The 22,842-nt window shown below is 44.1% G+C and overlaps 1 protein-coding gene across 2 annotated transcripts in view; it reads left to right on the top strand.

Moving 5' to 3' along the window:
* PRMT7 (protein arginine methyltransferase 7) overlaps positions 1-22,842 on the top strand; it is a 101,100-nt gene that overhangs the window by 42,137 nt on the left and 36,121 nt on the right. For both annotated transcript variants that reach the window (XR_008845222.1, XM_056526417.1), the window contains exons 16-18: positions 1,840-2,000; positions 4,407-4,503; positions 11,898-12,076. Coding sequence is in view for 1 of the 2 variants with exons in the window: in XM_056526417.1 (XP_056382392.1) it covers positions 1,840-2,000; positions 4,407-4,503; positions 11,898-12,076 (437 nt within the window). In the remaining variant the exon portion in view is untranslated. The remainder of the gene's footprint in view (positions 1-1,839; positions 2,001-4,406; positions 4,504-11,897; positions 12,077-22,842) is intronic.

Genomic DNA, 22,842 nt, shown 5'->3' with positions numbered 1-22,842 from the left:
ACCATGAAGGCCTGATTCACACAGTCTCCTCTTAATAGTTGTTCTAGAGATGTGTCTGCTGCTAGAACTCTGTGTGGCATTGACCTGGTCTCTAATCTGAGCTGCTGTTAACCTGCGATTTCTGAGGCTGGTGACTCGGATGAACTTATCCTCCGCAGCAGAGGTGACTCTTGGTCTTCCTTTCCTGGGGCGCTCCGCATGTGAGCCAGTTTCTTTGTAGCTCTTGATGGTTTTTGTGACTGCACTTGGGGACACTTTCCACCTAGAATAGGACATATTTTCAGTTGTTTCACACTTTTTTGTTATGTCTATAATTCCACATGTGTTAATTCATAGTTTTGATGCCTTCAGTGTGAATCTACAATTTTCATAGTCATGAAAATAAAGAAAACTCTGAGTGAGAAGGTGTATCCAAACTTTTGGTCTGTACTGTATATAGTATGGCAACACCTGGTGCTCTAAGTGTTCAGCTCAGTCACTCTCTACAGCTAAGTCTCTGCATTGAGATTCTCTGTTAAAAGAGCTGCCAATAGGCTTCTGTGTGGGTGACAATATAGTTGAGAAGACTTTTTCTTCAGCTAAAGCATACATCCAGCAAAGCTCTGGCAGCACCATAGCTTTTGAAAATTCCCAGGCAACTTCAGAGCTCGACACTTGTCTGAGCATATCAAGATCTAAAGACAGATTTGCTGGTGTTCCCATTGAGTTGCACAGAGCTTCTGGAAAATATGTACCCAAGTCGCAATAGTCTCGGGGCAAGTCTTTAGTTCTGAAGTTACCTGGAAATGAAAAAAAAAAGTTAACCTGTCGCTGGAGCATTGCTGGATGTAGTCCGCTGTCAGTGGGGAAAGGAGACTGATTCTACCCAGAGCTTACCTTAAGCCGCACTAATGGAAAACAAGCAACATGCATCTGGAAACATTTCAGGACATCTGGGTAAAAAATGATTCAAGGGATAGCACCTTTAAAAGAGTACCTCTAATGATAATGTGACACTGTATACAGATAGGATGTATCATTACGACAAGGCCTTTCTAAACTACTGCTTGCCTGACGACAACTGCTTTAACAGGGCTGTCTCGGAGCACAACTCATCACATAGGGTGTGCAAAAGTCTACTATTTTACTACAATTGTACTTTTTGGGGTAAAATACAAGACGTGCCTTAGTTTTATTTTGGGCTGTACATATAGACTTAGTGACGCATGTCCAGTTTCTGAAACCCACAGAGATCAACTCTTGTAACCAGCCATACTTTTCTGTATTGAAATGTCAAACTCTCCACTGTCACTCAACTAAGGGACTCCGAGCTTGTCCCTCAATGACGTAATATGAAGCACATGTGGCCCAATATGGCTAATGGAAAAATGGTGTCTCAGTAAGGTAAACCCTTTCAATGACTATAATTTAGAACAGTATTCATAATCCACATGTTGTTATTGGCAGCCATTGGTGCTACTTGTCTTCTCAAATTTTTCCAGCCTTGAGCCACAATGATCCAGGAATAATAACAGGTTTTTGCACATGCTTTTGCACATACATCTACTTGCGGTGGCCTTCACATGAAAGTAAGGAGATATAAGATAAATGGGTACTCTTTTGGCCATATGGACCCTATTGATATTAGTTTGAAGCTGCCATAACTTGTTGAGCACTAGAAAACATCTAGACATGCAAACATGGGGCTATCTATGAGTTTTTATATTTCTGCTATAATTTAGGTACAACAAGCTTTTTAAGCATTAATCCAAACCTTGGTAAACAAAGTAATGTGCGAAAACTAGTGGGCTGTTATAAATATATATAATTTTCTATTGTTTTGTTTTTCATGCTTTCCAGAAATCTTTAGATTTTCGTGAATCCCAGGAAGCTGAGCCTCATCCTCTATGGGAATACCCATGCAGGGCCCTTTCTGATCCTACAAAACTTATAACATTTGATTTCCGAGAGAAAGTTCCTACTGAAGATATTAGAGCAGAGGGTTCTCTGAATCTTGTGAGGTGAGTGAGGCTTCCTCTGTTTTCTTCCAGTGCAGAGGGCATGGGGATGGGAGAGCGAAGATCTGTGCAACAGTGATGTCCTGTTCTCATGAGCACTCAACTATCTTTACCACTGTACACAAAGCTAACAGTAACCAGTCGCTGAAAATATGTCCCTTAAACTATTAATATTTAGTAAATAATGATATCCTTACAGGGGTGTGGAGATAATAAATAAATGCTTGACCAAGGGACTAAAACGGGAGTACAGTCTACCGTATATACTCGAATAGAAGCTGAGGTACCTCATTTTACCACAAAAAACTGGGAAAAATTATTGACTCGAGTATAAGCCTAGGGTGGAAAATGCAGCCATAGGCTGTATCAGGGCAGTTACTTGCAGTTACTATCTACAATGCCCAGCATGCCCTGTTACAGCTGACCCAAATGGCATGCTTGGTACTGTAGTTAGTAACTGCAACACCCAGCATGCCCTGATACAGCCTATGACCCTGCAGCTGACCCAAAACTACAACTCCCAGCATGTTGCACTATATAGTATTACAGAATAGGTTATGGTTCAACATGCTGGGAGTTGTAGTTTGTATCTCTACCGTTTTGGTATTGATCGGACTTTTTAATCACTTTTTACCTTTATTTTTTCTGGGATATGATGTTATAAAAAAAATTGCAATTCTGGGGTTTGGTAATTTCTTTTTTCTTTTACATTTACATCATGTACCGTACAGGATATATAATGTTATATCTCAAAAGTTCAGACAATTATGCACGCAACAATTTCAAATATGTTTATTTTTATTATGTTTACATGTTTTTTTTATATAGGAAAGGGGGAGATTTGAGCTTTTAATATGGAAGGGGTTAATGTGTGTCTTTTAAACTTTTAGCAAACTTTTTTTTTTTTAATGAACTTATTAGTCCAGAAGGAATTATGAGATTCCTCATACAGATCAATGCAGTTCTATTGCACTTTATTGATCTGTGTGCTCTGCACTCCATTGATAAAGCCTGCTCCAGACAGGCTCTATCAATGACAGAGCCATGGTCCCTAGGGAAGCAGAGGTAAGCCCTCTGGCTACCTCTACAGTGGATCTCCCAACCCCACTAGTCCACCAGGAAGCATTTACATGTCCCATAGATGCCGCTGTCAGCTTTGACAGTGACGATCTAAAGGGTTAATAGCCGGCCGCGGCGATCGCCACATGCTGGCTATAAGCTACTGCTCCCAGCTACTGAAATCAGCTGGGGGCTGCCAGGTATGGAGTGGGCTCGAGTCAGGAGCCCGCTCCATACACCCAGAGCGTTGCCGTACTTGGGGGCTTTCAAGTCCGGCTCTGCATGCCTGAAGCAGGGCTAAAGGCCTGAAAAATTCACCTGCCCGGCACCTGGAACTACATGTCATGGGCATCGGGCAATAGGATTTCTAATCCCTGCCTTAGTTTCAACAGCATTCAGATACAAGAAAACAGATAAATCCAGACATAGGGTATTGCATCTGTATAAAGCAGACTCACCAACCCGCTGTCAAGAGTGCAGTATCTAGGGCAGGATTTCCCAACCAGTGTGCCTTCAGCTGTTGCAAAACTACAACCCCCAGGGTAAATCAGTTGTGATTACTCAGACAATGCTGCTCCAGGATCCTATGCTATGAAAGTGGCCTTTTTGATATAGTTCTTCCAAAGGCGGTGTTGCAAAGGTTCAATTGAACATCATCAACTCTTAACACCCAATTTATAATTTCCCATATACAGAGCTCCTGCACCCAAGTGAGTGATCCTGTGTAACTGGCACTGGTCGAACTCTATAATTAGGCTCACATAATGCTAAAGGTTTTCTCAGTTTGTCATGTCAGAGATCTGCCTGTTAAACTCGGGTAATCTTTAGCACTATGTAACCCTCCTTACAGGGAGAGTGCTCTGTAAATGGTACAGCATAGACTTCCTGTAGAGATAGATAGTGTTTAACTGATCTCCCTTTCTCAGGAACACCACCCTTATGATCTTGTACCTTTGTCCAGTTATACCAGTTGATTTAGCCCCTAGATACTGTACTTGTGACAGCAACTTGATGAGTCTGCTTTATCGGATGTGTGAACCTTACAATGTCTTGACCTGGTATGTCTGGATGCCGGTTGGAGTGTATGACACATGCTTCACAAGCTGCCTGTTCAGCCATTCAGTGGTTATGGCAGTGACCTCTCTTGACAAATAATTGGCTGAGGGGACAGGTCCTCCTGCGACATCCCTGACAGTAGGTGCTTGGATGAAGCTGCAACAGGAGCTGTGGGGGACTGGAAAAGGTAAGTATCACTTTTTTTTTTTTACCCCAGGCCCAGCCCTTTGATATTAATTGTAATTACTGCTGCGGGCTTCACCAAAGTTCTGTTGGTTTTACTGTATTCAACAGGTCGGGTGTGTGTCATGGGGTAGTGCTTTGGATGGCCTACGAGCTCACAGAAGATATTTCTGTCAGTACTGGACTGCTCCAGGTGTCTGATGAGACGGTGAGTTATTCAGATCTATGTAACTACTACTACTAAGCAGCATATCTATGTGCAGATTTTGATGGACTGAAAGATTTGAATTGTGTGCTTAAAGCGCAACTGTCTTGAAATCTTGGTGCAATAACCTGCACACAGCCTTTGTACTGTGTGCAGGTGGTGGGTATAGCAATGTTTTTATCAGATATTTGCAGGGTTTCATGACCCCACAAAAAATGCTTTTAATCAAAGCCACTGACGGTCGGATAGGCTTGGCACGAGGTACGCGATGCCCCGCCACCAACACGCCCACCCCCACGCCTACCCCGTAGGTCAGCGCTGGGACCGCTGCATGATTGACACACAGGTCCCAGCGCATGCGCCCTTCAGCTAATCTAACGTGTGCGCTGATGTGTGCCATCCAGCAGGGGCTCGTTCCCCCAGCGAGCACTGGCTCCTGCCACCGTCTTCCTCCTCAGTGCGCCTGCACAGAGCAGCACACAATCAGGTTAGTTCTCGATACTAGGTGCAGAGAAGAAGCGCGCTGTGGAGGAAGACAGCGGCGGGAGAGAGCTCACGGTGGGGGAGCAAGCGCTTGCTGAATGACACACAGCGGCGCGCACGTTAGATTAGCTGAAGGACGCATGCGCTGGGACCTGTGTGTTAATCACGCAGCGGTCCCAGCGCTGACATACTGGGTAGTCATTCAGCAGGCACACCGTACAAACCCCTGGGGGGGTCTGCCGCAATTCCGGGTCATACAGGGGCTGTCCAAGACACCCACGATCCCCCTGAAGGGATAGGAGTGAGGTGGCAGGGGTGCCACCCCTCCTAACCCTTCTATTGGTCGGTCAGACGCGACTGACCAATAGCAGATCGGGGGCAAGGGGGTTAAAGTTTGGTTTCCCCGCTCTGCCCACCCATGGTAGTCTGGGTAGAACGGCGGAACTGTGCTGTGACCACCAGTCACTTAGTGGTGGCGATCGGCGGCGGGCGGCAATGAGGTGCGGCTTCCTTGTGCTGTTTGGGCATGCTGAGATTTGTAGTTTTGCAATATTTGGAGGGCTACCATTTGGAGATCACTGTGCAGTGGTTTCTAAACCGTGGCCCTCTAAATCTTGGAAAACTACAACTCCCATCATGCACAAACAGCTGTTGTAGCTGCGTGCCTCCAGCTGTTGTATAACTATATCTTCCAGCAAGCCCTTTGGCGATCAGTACATGCTGGGAGTTGTAGTTTTGCAACAGCTGGAGGTTTGCCACCCCACATATGTGAATGTAGGGTAGATTCACACAGGCAGGTTTACAGTGAGTTTCCTGCTTCAAGTTTGAGCTGCGGCAAATTTTCTGCTGCAGCACAAACTCCTAGCGGGAAACTCATTGTTAACCCCTGCCAGTGCGAATGTACCCTAAAAAACACTATACTACACTAACACATAATAAAGTGTAAAACACTACATATACACCCCCTTACACTGTCCCCCCTTCCCCCCCAATACAAATGAAAAACTTATCATACGGCAGTGTTTCCAAAATGGAGCTTCCAGCTGTTGCAAAACAACAACTCCCAGCATTTCCGGACAGTCACTGACTGTCCAGGCATGCTGGGAGTTTAGCAACAGCTGGAGGCACCCTGTTTGGGAATCACTGGCGTAGAACACCCCTATGTCCACCCCTATGCAATCCCTAATTTAGTCCTCAAATGCGCATAGCGCTCTCTCACTCCGGAGCCCTGTCGTATTTCAAGGAAACAGTTTAGAACCACATATGGGGTCTTTCCGTACTCGGAAATACATTTGGGGGGGCTTTTTTTTTTTTTTCTCCTTTTACCACTTATGAAAAGAGGTAAAAGGACAAAAAGACCTCCAAAATTTGTAACGCAATTTCTCCTGAGTACGGAAATACCCCATATGTGGACATAAAATGCTCTGCGGATGCACAGCAAGGCTCAGAAATGAGAGCACACCATGTACATTTGAAGCCTATATTGGTGATTTGCAGAGAGGTGGCTGATTTTACAGCGGTTCTGACATAAACGCAAAAAAATAAATACCCACGTGTGACCCCACTTTGGAAACTACACCCCCCACGGAACATAACAAGGTGGGGGGGGGGGGTATAGTGAGCCTTAACACCCCACAGGTGTTTGACAAATTTTCGTTTAAGTTGAATGGGAAAATGAAAAAAAAAAAAAAATTTTTTCAAAATGCTGGTGTTACCCTACATTTTTCATTTTCACAAGGGAAAATAGGGAAAAAAAAGCCCTCCAAAATTGGTACCCTCATTTCTTCTGAGTAAGAACATACCCCATATGTGGATGTAAAGTGCTCTGCGGGTGCACTACAATGCTCGGAAGAGAAGGAGCACCATTGGGCATTTGGAGAGAAAATTTGTCTGGAATTGAAGGTCACGTGTGTTTACAAAGCCCCCATGAACAATGAACCCCCCCCACACACACATTTGATCCCATTTTTGAAACTACACCCCTCATGTAATTTTTCATTTGCACAGCCCACTGTTCCAAAGATCTGTCGAACGCAAGTGGGGTGTTAATGCTCACTGCACCACTATTAAAGTCTGTGAGGGGTGTAGTTTCCAAAATGGTGTCACGTGGGGGGGGTCCACTGTTCTGGCACCACGGGGGGCTTTGTAAACGCACAAGGCTCCATTGCAACCAAATTCTCTCTCCAAAAGCTCAATGGCTCCAAAAGCTCCTTCTCTTCTAAGCATTGTAGTTCGCCCGCAGAGCACTTAACATCCACACATGGGATATTTCCATACTTAGAAGAAATGGGGTTACAAATTTTGGAGGGCATTTTCTCCTTTTACCCATTGTAAAAAAGTAAAATTTGGGGAAAAAACAGCATTTTATTGAAAAAAAAAATTTTTTTTCATTTACACATCCTACTTTAAAGAAAAGTTGTCAAACACCTGTGGGGTGTTAAAGCTCACTGTACCCCTTGATACGTTTCTTGAGGGGTGTTGTTTCCAAAATTGTATATGCCATTTGGGATCTTTTTGCTGTTCTGCCACCATAGGGGCTTCCTTAATGTGACATGCCCTCCAAAAACCATTTCAGAAAAATTTGCTTTCCAAAAGCCAAATGTGACTCATTCTCTTCTGAGCATTATAGTTTGCCCACAGAGCATTTTACGTCCTAACATATTTCCATGCTCCGAAGAAATTGTTACAAGTTTTGAGGGGCATTTTCTTCCATTACCCTTTGTAAAAATGGTACATTTGGAAAATAAACTGCACTTTAGTGAAAAAAAATTTTTTTTTTCATTTACACAGCCGACTTTAACGAAAAGTCGTCAAACACCTGTGGGGTGTTAAGGCTCACTAGACCAGTTATTACGTGCCTTGAGGTGTGTAGTTTCCAAAATAGTATGCCATGTGTTTTTTTTTTCTGTTCTGGCACCATAGGGGCTTCCTAAATGTGACATGCCCCCCAAAAACCATTTCAGCAAAATTCACTCTCCAAAATCCCATTGTCGCTTCTGAGCCCTCTATAGTGTGCCCACAGAGCACTTTACATCCACATATGAGGTATTTCCTTACTCGAGAGAAATTGGGGTACCCCTTGTAAAAATTCAGAAACTGGGTCTACAAGAACATGCGAGTGTAAAAAATGAAGATTTTTGTCTTCACTTTGCTGCTATTCCTGTGAAACACCTAAAGGGTTAACAAACTTTCTGAGTGTCATTTTTAATACTTTGAGGGGTTCAGTTTTTATAATGGGGTCATTTATGGGGTATTTCTAATATGAAGACCCTTCAAATCCACTTCAAAACCGAACTGGTCCCTGAAAAATTCAGATTTTGAAAATTTCGTGAAAAATTGAAAATTGCTGCTGAACTTGGATGTCTTCCAAAAGTATAAACATTTAAGCTTTATGATGCAAACATAAAGTAGACATAGTGTATATGTGAATCAATATATAATTTTTTTGGAATGTCTGTATTTTCCTTACAAGCCAAGAGCTTCAGAGTAAGAAAAATGCTAAATTTTCAAATTTTTCATGACATTTTTCCATTTTTCTCCAAGAAAGGATGCAAGTATCAATGAAAATTTACCACTAACATAAAGTAGAATATGTCACGAAAAAACATTCTCGGAATCAGAGTGATTAGGAAAAGCATCCCAGAGTTATTAATGCTTGTTATTAATGCTTAAAGTGACAGTGGTCAGATGTGAAAAGTCATAATGGGCTGTGTCCTTAAGGGGATAAAAGGTTTATCTAGCGGGAGAAAGAGGTTTTCACACCTTTGACTGTTGCATATGTTAAAAAAACAAACAAAAAAAAAAAAACCTTTACTTCCAGCAATCCCGTGGTGCCTCCGGTATCCGACACTGGTTCCTGCTGCAATCCTCTTCCTCACAGAAATTGTGACGTTTGGGCCCGGAGTGTCACACTGCCATTTAGCCAATCACTGTGACTTTACTCCGGGTCCATGCGTCATGATTTCTGGCAGGAGCCGGGATCAGAGCATGACACTGAACGCACTGCAGGATTGCGTAAAGTAAGTAAAGATTTTATAAAAATTTTTATAACCTGTGCAATGGGCAAAGTTGGGAACCCTCCTCGCCCTGGATAACCTCTTTAAACATGGTTTTGTCAAAAGTATTTGTTTTAGCAGTATGTATAAAAGGATCTTATGATAAAAAGCATGGTGTAATTAAATTACCGGAGAGGTCATAAGAGCAGTCACGCACTCCTGTCCTAAATGTCCTGCAGGCTGGTATGCATCATACTAACCATGGTTTAGTAGCCTAAACTGTAGTGACTGGATCCCTTTAAATAAAATAGAGGGAGCTCCCTGCATACTGATATAGAATTAGCTTTATTGAGGGCTTTATAAATCCCCTTGGCAGTGAGCTCTTATGGCAGCTGCAGCCAGGCAGATATCTGTGATTATTTGAAGTAGAGCAGGGGATTTGGAGCTATGTATCAGGTAAACAGTGCTCTAATTTCTGGACATATTTATATTAATACAACTGCATTATACGTGTACTTCCCTGCCCTAGGAAACCACCACTTAAAGGGTTACCCCACTGGAAAACATTTTTTTTTTTAAATCAGCTGGTGTCAGAAAGTTAAACAGATTTGTAAATTACTTCTATTAAACAATCTTAATCCTTCCAGTACTTATCAGCTGCTATATGATCCACAAAAAGTTATTTTCAAATTTCCTTTCTGCCTGACCACAGTGCTCTCTGCTGACACCTCTGTCCATTTTAGGAACTGTCCACAGTAGGAGCAAATCCCCAACCTTTCCTGCTTTGGACAGTTCCTAAAATGGACAGAGGTGTCAGCAGAGAGCACTGTGGTCAGACAGAAAAGAAATTCAAAAAGAAAAGAACTTCCTGTGGATCATAACAGCAGCTGATAAGTACTGGAAGAATTAAGAATTTTTTTTAATATAAGTAATTTACAAATCTGTTTAACTTTCTGGCACTAATTGATAAAAAAAAAAATGTTTTTCCAATGGAGTACCCCTTTAAGCCTTCAATACCTTAAACATAAAGTGTAATAACGTGTGGCTCATTTTCTGACTGTATCTGCATTTCGATCTTGCGAAAAACCGCAGCAGGCCAGAAGTCTGATACGGCCGGAAATTGAGCAGATGGTAGGGATACGGGAACAGGTGCTGGCAGAAGCATAAAATGTGGTGCACATACTTTCTAATGATAGTGGCCATGGATGGGTTCCATAACCATATTCAGTGTGCCTCAGTCGTCCAACAATTTCTTAAAGGGGTACTCCGGTGGAAAACTTTTTTTTTTTTTTTTTTTAATCAGCTGGTGCCAGAAAGTTAAACAGATTTGTTAATTACTTCTATTAAAAAAAAAATCTTAATCCTTCCACTACTTATTAGCTGCTGAATACTACACAGAAAATTCTTTTCTTTTTGGAACACAGACTCTCTGCTGACATCATGACCACAGTGCTCTCGGCTGACATCTCTGTCCATTTTAAGAACTGTCCAGAGTAGGAGAAAATCCCCATAGCAAACATATGCTGTTCTGGACAGTTCCTAAGGGTATGTTCACACTGAAGGTTTGGAGAGTAATTTACACGAGTAATTCTGCTTGCTTTTTCCTCTCCAATTCATTCAGCAAAACCCCATAGTATGTAATTAAATTTCTGCTCCTCAGTTCACACTGAGGAATTTCCGCTAGCGGAATTCTGTCACTGAATTCAGTTCCCCATGAAGAATGAACATGTTCTTTCTTCATGCGGAATTCGCGTCCTAACCCCATAGAACTCAATGTAAAAAAAAAAAATTCAGTCCGCCACACTTTTGCGCGGAATTCGGTAAAAAAAAAAGTAATGTCTCCGATGCTGCGCTGAATTCCACACTGATTTCTGTGCGGAATGCTGTGCGGAATTCCACGCAAAAAAAGGTAATTTCTGAGCGGATTTTTTCAGCGAGAATTCTGTGCAAATATTAATTAGTGTGAACATACTCTAAAATGGACAGAGATGTCAGCAGAGAGCACTGTGGTCATGATGTCAGCACAGAGCTCTGTGTTCCAAAAAGAAAAGAATTTCCTCTGTAGTATTCAGCAGCTAATAAGTACTGGAAGTAATTTACAAATCTGTTTAACTTTCTGGCACCAGTGGATATATATAAAAAAGTTTTTGCCTGGAATACCCCTTTAATCCTTCCAATAATTATCAGCTGCTGAAGTTGAGTTGTTTTGTTTCTGTCTGGTCACAGTGCTCTCTGCTGACATCTCTGCTTGTCTCGGGAACTGTACAGAGTAGAAGAGATTTGCTATGAAAAAAAAAAAAAGTCTTCCACCGGAGTACCTCTTTAAGAGAAGTGTTACATCTCTATCTAAGCCCCTTTTATGGCATGAAATATTTCACACAGTTCATGTGGGCTGCATTATGAAAAAGTTCAAAGTAGTAGATAACTTTGCAGAGCTCCATATTGAGGGTGCAGTCTCATGGACTCCCACTGGTAGAATTGTTCGAGCTGTCACTGCGATGTTTAAAATTTTTTTGGGGGGATTTCTGCCTTTGGGCATGTTCACACAATGGTTTTTCATGTGTAATTCATGTCAGATCTGCATTAATGTCGTCCAGTTTCCATGTCCCATTGTTTTCAATGTAAATCCATGCCGTAGCTCGAGATTTGTTTTCTGGAATATAATACATGACATGTCATATAGCCAAGACTTTGTTCAGCTCTATTGAATAGAGCTGAATCTGCATTTAAAACGGCTGCAAAATCTGTGACCTACACAGTGAAAACCTGCGGCCCAAATCCAAGGCATACCCTGGTACCCACAATGGAAAAATCTTCTGTGTGAACTTGTCCTTCATATTTCTTATTATGAAAGGGAATACTAATAAAGAAAAGCTAATAGCATAATATAATCTTATCTTGTTCCTGTCTATATTACAGGGTAGCTGTCAATGGTATCCAAATCGCAAGCAAGGAGTTTATTTTTTTAGCTCTCTCTGGAACCCAGGACCTACCCCAACAGACAGCATGAGCACGGTCACCTACCAGTTGACATTTAAGCCACAACTGGGAGACATACGTATGAGTTTCATCCCGAAACCTGAGCATTCAGGATCTCTGTAAGACTTTCAATCAGACTTGTGGCTATTCTTAGTACAGGTTGTTAATGTCATGTATGTGATATATGCATTGTATATATTTAGTGCTATTGTAAATGTTAGTGCAGTGAATATATCAATAGATCAGATGCACAAAACATATACACTGCATATATCACATGCATAACAGTCAACTTTTGGTCATTCAAAAGTAGTAAACCAAACTTGTACCATATATAAACATGTCTTCTGTAAAGCAAAATAATGTTATATACAGGATTTCCTTTAACTAATAGTGGTCAGTTTCTGCTTGATTTGTAGCTAGTGGTTCATAAATCAGGCCTTAGGACAGGTTTTTGTCTATTTATTGCCCGATGATATTATTCTAGACTTTTGGTGTATATAGATTGTTGACATTGGCTTTTTAAATTTATTAAACCCAGTTTTAAATTTTCCACTGACATCTTGGCTAAAAGACTTCCCATTCTGCATATTCTCCTTTTAGCACAGAGTTTACCCCAACCAGTATGCCTCCAGTTGTTGCGAAACTACAAATCCTAGCATGCCCAGACAGTCAAAGGCGGGTTGTCTGCCACTGTGTATATCTTTTAGCCCATGGCCTAGAATGCATATGTGTAACAATACCCCATGTAGCTAGAATAATAAATTATTTCTTTTATTGATTAAATTGTGCTGTGTTCTTCCATTAAAGGGACATACTTTGTGAGATTAAGGCAATATTGACATGCAAATTAGTTCTTCACTCTTATCTTCCATTTTTCTGTTCACATTTTTTTTATTTATCTTTCTTTCTTTTTTTTTTTTTCTTTTTTTCTTTTGATCCATCATTTCAGCCATTTTGGCTCAAAATAAAGCACAGAAAACTGAGTGTGACCATTAATCTTGCTAAGCCAAATGCCCCAGAATGACCTTCCATGTGGCAGATACGGCATATTTTCGGGGGAGACTTATTAAAACTTGTCCAGTGGAAAAGTTGCTGAGTTGCCCATAGAAACCAATCAGATAACTTCTTTCATTTTTCAGAGGCCCTTTAAAAAATGAAAGAAGTTATCTGATTGGTTTCTATGGGCAACTTTTCCACTGGGCATCTTTTGATAAATCTCCCCCTTTTTGTGTTCTGGATACCCTTTACACCTTACTAGACAATTATGAAGTGTTTAGAAAAGAGGACATGGCTTAGTAGAGTCATAAAATAACCAAGATCTATTAATGGTGTGTGTGTTAGTTTGGTGCAAAATACTGGTGTATAAAAATGGTTTAGCGTATCTAACAAGATCACAAAGCATGCATTACTGTGATAAATATCACACAACTTCCCCCAATTTTGTCTAGTATTTTTTTTAACATTCAAAGAGAAGTTTATTGCATAAAAACTGGGGAGTACAAACCATATGGTAATAAATCCAGCGCAGTGGAACATCAGAGAAAAATAAAAGGCAATACAGACACTATCATAAAAATGCATACCCGGCCATACCGTAACTCAGGAGAAGTATCTTAGACATATAACAAGTTCAGTAAGGAGTGGCTATCCAGTAAGAACCGGTAAGAGAAAAGCATTGGAGAGAAATAGGAAGAAGAGGGGTGGGAGGAGGAAAAAAAGGGTGGGGGGGGGGGGAGGAGAAGGGAAAAGGGAACTGAGAGAGAAAAAAAAAGAAGGGGGAAGGGGAAGGGCAGAATATTAACCAGAATAACAGCTCCTCCAGTCACCTCCGCCAGGACAGCATCCACAATCCAACGCGATCGTTATAGTCAATTAAACAATAGTAAATTTAGAGATCGGAGGAGAGGTCCCCTATAGAGAAATTAGGTCTAGTCTGCTCTGTAAAGCAGAGTTTCAACAAAGGCCAGCCATGGTTGGCAGATAGCAGTATACTTGGAATTACGGCCAGGGTAGTCTGCCATCTACTCCTTCATGCGGCATATAAAGAGGACCTTCCTGTAGACACAGTCAAGGGAAGTGTGTCTTTCCAACGCCTAGATATCACGGTCCTCACAGCCATCAAGAGGAAGTGGGCCAGAATTCTAGAGGGGGTCTTCCGAGACACCGGTAAGATGGACAACAGGAGTATTTTAGGGTCATTTGGGTAGGATACACCAGTGCCAGTTGCTATACGCGTAGGATACACCAGTGCCAGTTGCTATACGCGTAGGATACACCAGTGCCAGTTGCTATACGCGATACTACAACAGTCCAGAAAGAGAGAAGAGGTGGACACGACAACCAAATATGAGACATGGTACCTCGGGCCCCTCCGCAATGAAAGCACAGGTCAGAGACGGTCGGGTACATTCTGTGTAACACAGCGGGCACCCGGTATCACCTAGAGAGAATCTTATAGTTAGTTTCCTTCGCTCTGCATGAAATTGACAGCTTGTGACACAGAAGGAAGGCCGCGGACCAATCCGTCAGAGCGAAAGTGGAGCGTAGTTCCACCTCCCAGACCGCCACAAACGCAGGAGGACTCTGAGCAGCTTCCTCCAGGAGAAGGCCATAAATCTGGGAAACCCCCCGGACAGCCGGGGAGAAGGAAACACACATCTCCTCAAAAGGGAGGAGAGGTCTAGCCAGCCACAGATTCTGGCCCGCAGTCTCCACGAAGTGACAGAGTTGAAGGTATTGCATATGCCTGGCCGGCCTGCAGATGTGCTACGGCAGAAGGTCATCATAAGGGCGGAGCACCGTGCCATCCAGGAAGCACATGAGAGGGAGGGCCAGTGGGACTTAGATACCGAGAAAAAAACCGAGGATGGGCGTGAGCGGGCCGTCAGGTGAGAGGATCTTTGATTTTGACAAATAGCGTTTAATTGCCGTGACTAGTTCCCTAGATACCCAATGTAGGGCAGCAAGCTTACTCGTCGGGAGCACTCCCTGGGGCAACCCAGGGAAAGACGTAAGTTCAAGCCCAGCCCCCGAGATTTCCACATCAACCCATCGCTTCGAGGTGCGACCATGGAAAAAGTCCAAGAACCTAGTTAGAGTGGCAGCAATATAGTAGGCCCTGCAGTCCGGGACCACAAGCCCACCTGCTTGCTTACGCCTGGCCAAGATTGTCTTAGAAATTCTTGATGGTCGCCCCGTCCAAACGAAGGAGTGGATCATCTTGTCAAGCTTTCGAAAGAAGGGGAGGAGAATGGCGATAGGGACCGCTTGAAAGAGCGCAGCCGAGGAAGGATATTCATTTTTAAAATGTTGACCCTACCGTGCCAAGAAAACGTACCAGTAGACCACCTTGTCAAATTGCTCTCGGATGCTCCCGCCTTATGCATGACACATCAGCAGCGGGAAGGGTTATGTTCAGGGCCATGCTCTTGGACATATTGATCTTGTGATTGCTAAAGTGAAAGTAAAGCTGGAGGGCTTGCGAGACCACAGGTAGGGAGGTATGAGGGGAAGATACATAGAGGAGCAGATCATCCGCGAACGCGGAGCAGAGGTGCACGTCTCCCCCCCCTTGAGGAGAATCCCTCAGTAGCAGGGTCCATTCAGAGCATGTTCAGGAGATGCTCCAAGCAAAGAACATAGAGGATGGGGGAGAGCAGCCAGCCCTGGTGCATGCCATTGTGAATATGGAATAAAGGAAGCCATTGACTCTCACTCATGCCTGCGGGTCACGATACAGGGCAGCTACCCAACCCGAGCCTATCTGTGCCAACCCGAACCTCCAGTCCACCCGATGGAACGCCTTTTCGGCATTGAGTGAGAGAAGCATCAGTAGATGCACTATGGAGAACACCCGCACAGGATTGTCGTGCGCCTCCCTAGACCTGAGGAATTGATTGGACAAGATTGATTGGACAAGAGGCCCAAGGATGGCCGCCAAGCAGTCTGCCAGCAGTTTTGCAAAAAACTTAGTGTCTGTGTTGAGGAGAGAGAGAGGGTGGTAGCTGGCTCAAAGGTTGGGGTCTTGACCTTCCTTAGGTATAGCGGTAATGTATTCACTGAGAGAAGCGGGAGAGAAACCCAACTCTGGGGAGGTGGAATTAAAAGTCTTACATAGGATGGGGAGCAGGTCATCCCACAGTAATTTGAAGAATCACCCATCAGGCCCTGGTGGCGGGGGAGACTGGCGTAGGTGAGGGGAGGTTATAAAGGTCGGTGTAGTATTTTTCAAAGGCCCTTAGTATCTCAGCAGTAAGGAAAGACTGCCCACCCTCCAGTGTACTTATAGACGGGACATACAGCGCTACACGCTTATCCCTGAGAGCCCTAGCCAGATACCTTTCAGGTTTGTTGCCCCACTCATAAATGCCTTCAAGCACCACTGTCTATACTGTTTGTACTTATCATTCAGCAGGGCACAGATTTCATGTTGTGTCTTAAGGAGGTCCCTCAATGTGGATTCCCTGAACGTTCAGTAGACAGCTTCACATAAGTCATGTCATCTACTGGGCGGCAGTCTAGTAGAGAATAGGAGCGCATGACGGATAGTCTGAGGAGTGACTAGTGAGCGGCAGGTTCTGTGTGGAGAGCAAAAATAATAAACAAATATCAAGAACAAAACCAAAATTTCACAAAAAAAGCAAGAACTCTTGCAAGATATCACTAACAGCAGAAATAGTCATCTGCCAAACAGGTGTACATAACATACACAAACCCTATGTGGGGGTAGTGTGGGAGGAGACAGGGTGCTACAGGTGTGTAATCTACTGTCTATCAGGGAAACTAAACAATAAGGCGGGATGCATGGGCCCGGCCATGGCTAAGCATGAGCGAGGGTACAGTACGGAGCCAAGCAGTTCAACTGATGGGAGGAGGGAAGCATACAGAATCTAGGGGAGACTATGAGACACGGGATAGGGAGAGGGGCAAAGACACAAAGCAGTAGGGGGGCACAGGACAGCCCCAAGGCATGACCAGAAGCAGTTCAGGAAAGAGTCTCAGCATGCAAGCACCACAGGTGAGGCAGAGCCCAGCTATGTAGGCTTCTGTCAAGGGACCAGCAGAGTGGTGGCGCAATCTCCTCTGTCGATGAGGTAGCAGCCAGCCAGGGTTAGGGAATCTGGCGGGGGGGGGGGGGGGGGCATAGGGGTCCTTCAGGAAATCAGTCCATTCCAGGAGGGACATGGGAGGAAGGTTGAGGGTAGAAAGGAAGAGCGGAAGATCTCCAGGCACAGGAGAGAGAGGCCACTGAGTCCCCAGCCGTGACATGTAGAGCAAAAGGTAATCGCCAATGATAAGGCACGTTGCGGTCTTGAAGCACACAAAGAAGAGGTCACAGAAGAGCTCTTTGGCGGGGGGTGCGTCTTGACAAGTCCGGGTACAATTGAAGGGTGGCACCATCAAAGTTCACATCTCACCCCGCTGTCTCACTTTCTGCATAATCTCCTTCAGGACATAAGGGTGGACTCGACAAATGACTTCCCTTGGTCGAGCAGGGTCAGAACTTGGCGCTCGCAGCTCCCAATGGACCCGATCAATCTCAATATGGGTATCCAGAAGATGACCCAGGAGCATGTTGAAGATCACAGTGACCGTAGGGAGCATGTCTTGAGTCGTTCGGGTATTATTCCGGCGGCTCCTGTTCTCAAAATCATCCAGACGGTCCACCAACGCCTGGTGTGTGGAAGACTGAGCACTTATGGAAGATTGCATGTCCCGCAGTGAGTCCAAAACAGAAACCTGAAAGTCCTCCAGGGCCTGCACTCTACCCTGCTGGTCAGCTACATCCTGTTTGACCGGCGGGAGGTCCTGACGCCAGGCGTGTTTCAGATCCAGAGCCACAGCAAACATATGAATCTTAGTCGGGAGAAGAGCCAAGAGCGCGGGATGACCTTTAAGAAGCGCGACCGCCTGAACAGGAGGTGGGAGGGAGGTGGAGAGGGGATCACCATCCCCGCTAGGCCGGGGACCATGAAGAATATCAAGTGAAGGAACGGCAGGTTTCCGAGCAGTGGGGCCAGTCGCAGCAGCAGGCAACACCCTACTAGGAGCCCGAGGAGGAGGCGAGGCAGCGCCCTAACACATGGTGTTTTCAGCGGACGGCTCGCAGATGAGGGGACCCCAATTCACTCTTCCATGTCCCCCTGGGCAGAATCACACTTAGATGAGGAGAGTTGGAGGCTGGGAGAGCCTCCTGGTGGGGGCAGTCCAGGGTCCCCCTATGCACATACTTCAGGCATAGAAGGCAGAAGCAGACACTGTTCAGCAGGCTCCATCCCTCAGGGCTCGCTGAGGGGGAGAGCGGAGGATGCAGGCCTGTACTAGAGAGGCTTAATGATGTAGCGTGGACTCACGGCGCTGCTGAGTCGGTGGAAGCAGGGCCTGTCCCGCAGCTCCCTCCGGTAAGCTGACTGGCTGTGAAAGCCCCCTGGCTACTGGCATCCTGGACGGGAGAGCTAGCAGAGCCGGCATCTGTCTCCCATTCGCCGCAGCGCCAGCATCTCGTGGTAGGAGGTGAGTGAGCGGAATCAGCGCCTGCTGGAGGCGCCCACGCCATCATGAAGTGTCCCGGCATCGGGCCCGGCTGCTCAGGGAGCCCCTGGAGCGGGCTGAAGTAGTTAGAAATCAGGACCGTCCCTGAGACTTGCGATTCCTTCCCGAATGTCTCGCTCCCATATGAGAGGCAGCAATCCCCCAATGCAGCGGCCATGGGAGCGGAGCTCAGCAGTCCTGCAACCGTCTCCTTCACATGGCAAGCCACGCCCCCTTGTCTAGTATTTTTACTATCTTAACTGAGTGTAAAAAAATTCTCCCAGCGTCAGAATGACCCTCTTGATGTTCAGGGAGTTAAAATGATTGGCTCCTTGTGACTAAAAAAATTTAAAACACAGCAGGACCCAAATGTAAGAAACTTTCTCCAGTGGAACCTGCAACCTTGCAGTGATGTAAGGGGTACTCCAGAGGAATTTTTTTATTTTTTTTAAAGGGGTTGTGCGCTGCCCTTGCTTCATTCATTACTGTGTGCGGGCTTCCGTGTTCGCGGCCACCGGGCGTGACGTCACGCCCGCCCCCTCAACGAAAGTCTATGGGAAGGGGGCGCGACCGCTATCACGCCCCCTTCCCATAGACTTTGGTAGAGGGGGCGGGCATGACGTCACGCCCGGTGGCCGCGAACACGGAAGCCCGCACACAGTGTTCTGAGTAATGAACTTCCGGATGCTGCGTGCGGAGCTCCGAAAGCCAGGGCAGCGTACAACCCCTTTAAATCAACTGGTAACAGAAAGTTCCTGACATGGACAGCTGTCAGCAGAGAGCACTGTGGCCAGACTGGAAAGAACTACACAACTTCTTCTGGAACATACAGAAGCTGATAAGTAATGGAAGGGTTAAGATTTTTTAACCCTTTTACCAAAACCTCTGCATTCTAGCGATGCAACCATTCAGGGGCATGCCCCTTTAGTCATGCTCATAACCAAGGGTCTAGCTTCTAGAAAGGTTGCATTGTGAGTATGCAGTGGTCGGGTTAAAGGGGTACTCCAGGAAAAAAACTTTTTTTTTATATCCAGAAAGTTAAACAGATTTGTAAATTATTTCTATTAAAAAATCTTAAAGGGGTTATCCAGGAAAAAACTTTTTTTTATATATCAACTGGCTCCAGATAGTTAAACAGATCTGTAAATTACTTCTATTAAAAAATCTTAATCCTTTCAGTACTTATGAGCTTCTGAAGTTTAAAAGCAAATCCCCATAGCAAACCTCTTCTAAACTGGGCGTTTCCCGAGACAGGTGTCATCAGAGAGCACTTGGACAGAAAAGAACAACCTTAACTTCAGAAGCTCATAAGAACTGAAAGGATTAAGATTTTTTAATAGAAGTAATTTACAAATCTGTTTAACTTTCTGGAGCCAGTTGATATATATAAAAAAGTTTTTGCCTGGAATACCCCTTTAACCCCTTAACGACGCAGGACGTATATTTACGTCCTGCGCCGGCTCCCGCGATATGAAGCGGGATCGCGCCGCGATCCCGCATCATATCGCGTCGGTCCCGGCGCTAATCAACGGCCGGGACCCGCGGCTAATACCACACATTGCCGATCGCGGCGATGTGCGGTATTAACCCTTTAGAAGCGGCGGTCAAAGCTGACCGCCGCTTCTAAAGTGAAACTGAAAGTGACACGGCTGCTCAGTAGGGCTGTTCGGGACCGCCGGGGTGAAATCGCGGCGTCCCGAACAGCTGATCGGACACCGGGAGGGCCCTTACCTGCCTCCCCGGTGTCCGATCGGCGAATGACTGCTCCGTGCCTGAGATCCAGGCAGGAGCAGTCAAGCGCCTATAATGCTGATCACAGGCGTGTTAATACACGCCAGTGATCAGCATAGGAGATCAGTGTGTGCAGTGTTATAGGTCCCTATGGGACCTATAACACTGCCAAAAAAAAGTAAAAAAAAAGTGTTAATAAAGGTCATTTAACCCCTTCCCTAATAAAAGTTTGAATCACCCCCCTTTTCCCATAAAAAAAATAAAACAGTGTAAAAAAAAATAAAAAATAAACATATGTGGTATCGCCGCATGCGTAAATGTCCGAACTATAAAAAATATATCATTAATTAAGCCGTACGGTCAATGGCGTACGCGCAAAAAAATTCCAAAGTCCAAAAAAGCGTATTTTGGTCACTTTTTATACCATTAAAAAATGAATAAAAAGTGATCAAAAAGTCCGATCAAAACAAAAATCATACCGATAAAAACTTCAGATCACGGCGCAAAAAATTAGTCCTCATACCGCCCCGTACGTGGAAAAATAAAAAAGTTATAGGGCTCAGAAGATGACATTTTTAAACGTATAAATTTTCCTGCATGTAGTTATGATTTTTTCCAGAAGTGCGACAAAATCAAACCTATATAAGTAGGGTATCATTTTAACCGTATGGACCTACAGAATAATGATAATGTGTAATTTTTACCGAAATATGCACTGCGTAGAAACGGAAGCCCCCAAAAGTTACAAAATGGCGTTTTTCTTTCGATTTTGTCGCACAATTATTTTTTTTTCCGTTTCGCCGTGCATTTTTGGGTAAAATGACTAATGTCACTGCAAAGTAGAATTGGCGACGCAAAAAATAAGCCATAATATGGATTTTTAGGTGGAAAATTGAAAGGGTTATGATTTTTAAAAGGTAAGGAGGAAAAAACGAAAGTGGAAAAACCCTGAGTCCTTAAGGGGTTAATCCTTCCAATAATTACCAGCTGCTGAAGTTGAGTTGTTCGTTTCTGTCTTGTCACAGTGCTCTCTGCTGACATCTCTGCTTGTCTCGGGAACTGTACAGAGTAGAAGAGATTTGCTATGGGGATTTGCTATTACTCTGGACAGTTCCAGAGACACGTGTCATCAGAGAGCACTTAGACAGAAATGAACAAATCAACTTCAGCAGCTCATAAGTACTGAAAGGATTAAGACTTTTTAATAGAAGTAATTTACAAATCTGTTTAAAGGGTAGCTCCCACCATCCCTTTTTTGCCAGGCTTCAATGAGTCGAAATTCACTGCCGAATGCATTCGGCCACTAGGAGAGCGACCCCTAGTGGCCGAATTTAAAAGTGATTTTAAACAGTTTTAAAATCACTTTTTTTTTAATTAAAGTATATTAGAGATATGTTGTAGTACTTAACTACTACAACATATCAATTTTTTTTATTTCATGACAGTGCCCATTTAATGCTCTGGAGCCAGTTGATAGATATATATGAAGCTTTTTCCTGGATAACCACTTTAAGATATGGCCCAAGGTTTGTGCAATGTCTCTATTTGGAAATTTTTTAGACCCCCTTCACATATGTCTGTCATCCGGAAGTGTTTCCCTCTGGGACTGAAGAAACTGATGAGAGTTCTGATGACATTCATTTGAAAGGAACAGTTCACATTCATTCAGCATTTCAAGTTAGATGCCCGATGGTTGAACACACTGAGTAAACGCCGGACAATGGAGCGCATCTTGCTGCATTCCCCCATCCAGTCTGCACAATTAATAGCTGCCGGATGCTAAACAACTGATGTACTTTTTGTCATCAGTGGTGGCGGGTTTTAGGCTAGGTTCACTAAGCCGGACGTTTCTATGACGGTCTGTGAGTTTAATAGACATTCAAATGTATTCCTTTGCCTAAACTGCATTTATGCCCTAACTTGTGGACTATTGAGTGCAGTAGAGGTTGTAGGGCATTGAAATATGTTTTAAGTTGTGAGCAATAACATCTGCAAATGTGCCTGAGACCTAACAGCATGTCTAGTTTTGTCAATAAGTGTAGAACACAATTTTGGAACCCTTTCAAATGTAATCTTTGACAGACTAAAAGTTACAACATTTATGATTGCCAAATCATGTACCCATGTATGTCAACCATGTTTAAATCACACATGGACTTAATCTCCTCAGTATATAGCTATTTTGGACACTCTGCTGCTTTGAGAACCATAACCTATCATAGTGCAAAAAAAAAAAAATGATAGGTTTCCCAGTACCTAATCCTGATCATGTACATATCATCTTTATGTGTCTAGGACCTATATATCCCTAACATAACATTTATATGTTGCTCACTTGCTTTGTGTTCTTGCCTTCTGGAGGGGGTTGTCCGTCTCTCTCCCTCACTGTGGTGACTCATCTGCTCTGAGTCTGGGGGCAGCTTGGCAGACTGCAAATCACTGGACTCTGTAACCCTTTCTTCTCGGGGCAGTCTGCAAATCACTGCACAGTGGTTTTTATGCATACATCTGTTCCTAATAAAGCTGGATGCTAATGAACATAGCTGTCACTGTGTGTCATTCAGCTTTCACAGAATCCTGAATGTCTGATCAGCTTCTTTGTTATTCAGGAGTTAGAGAA

The sequence above is a fragment of the Hyla sarda genome, chromosome 6, assembly GCF_029499605.1.
Source record: "Hyla sarda isolate aHylSar1 chromosome 6, aHylSar1.hap1, whole genome shotgun sequence".
NCBI classification, from domain to species: Eukaryota; Metazoa; Chordata; class Amphibia; order Anura; family Hylidae; genus Hyla; species Hyla sarda.
Note: the sequence above shows the minus strand (reverse complement) of the source record. Positions and strands in the feature narration are given on the sequence as shown.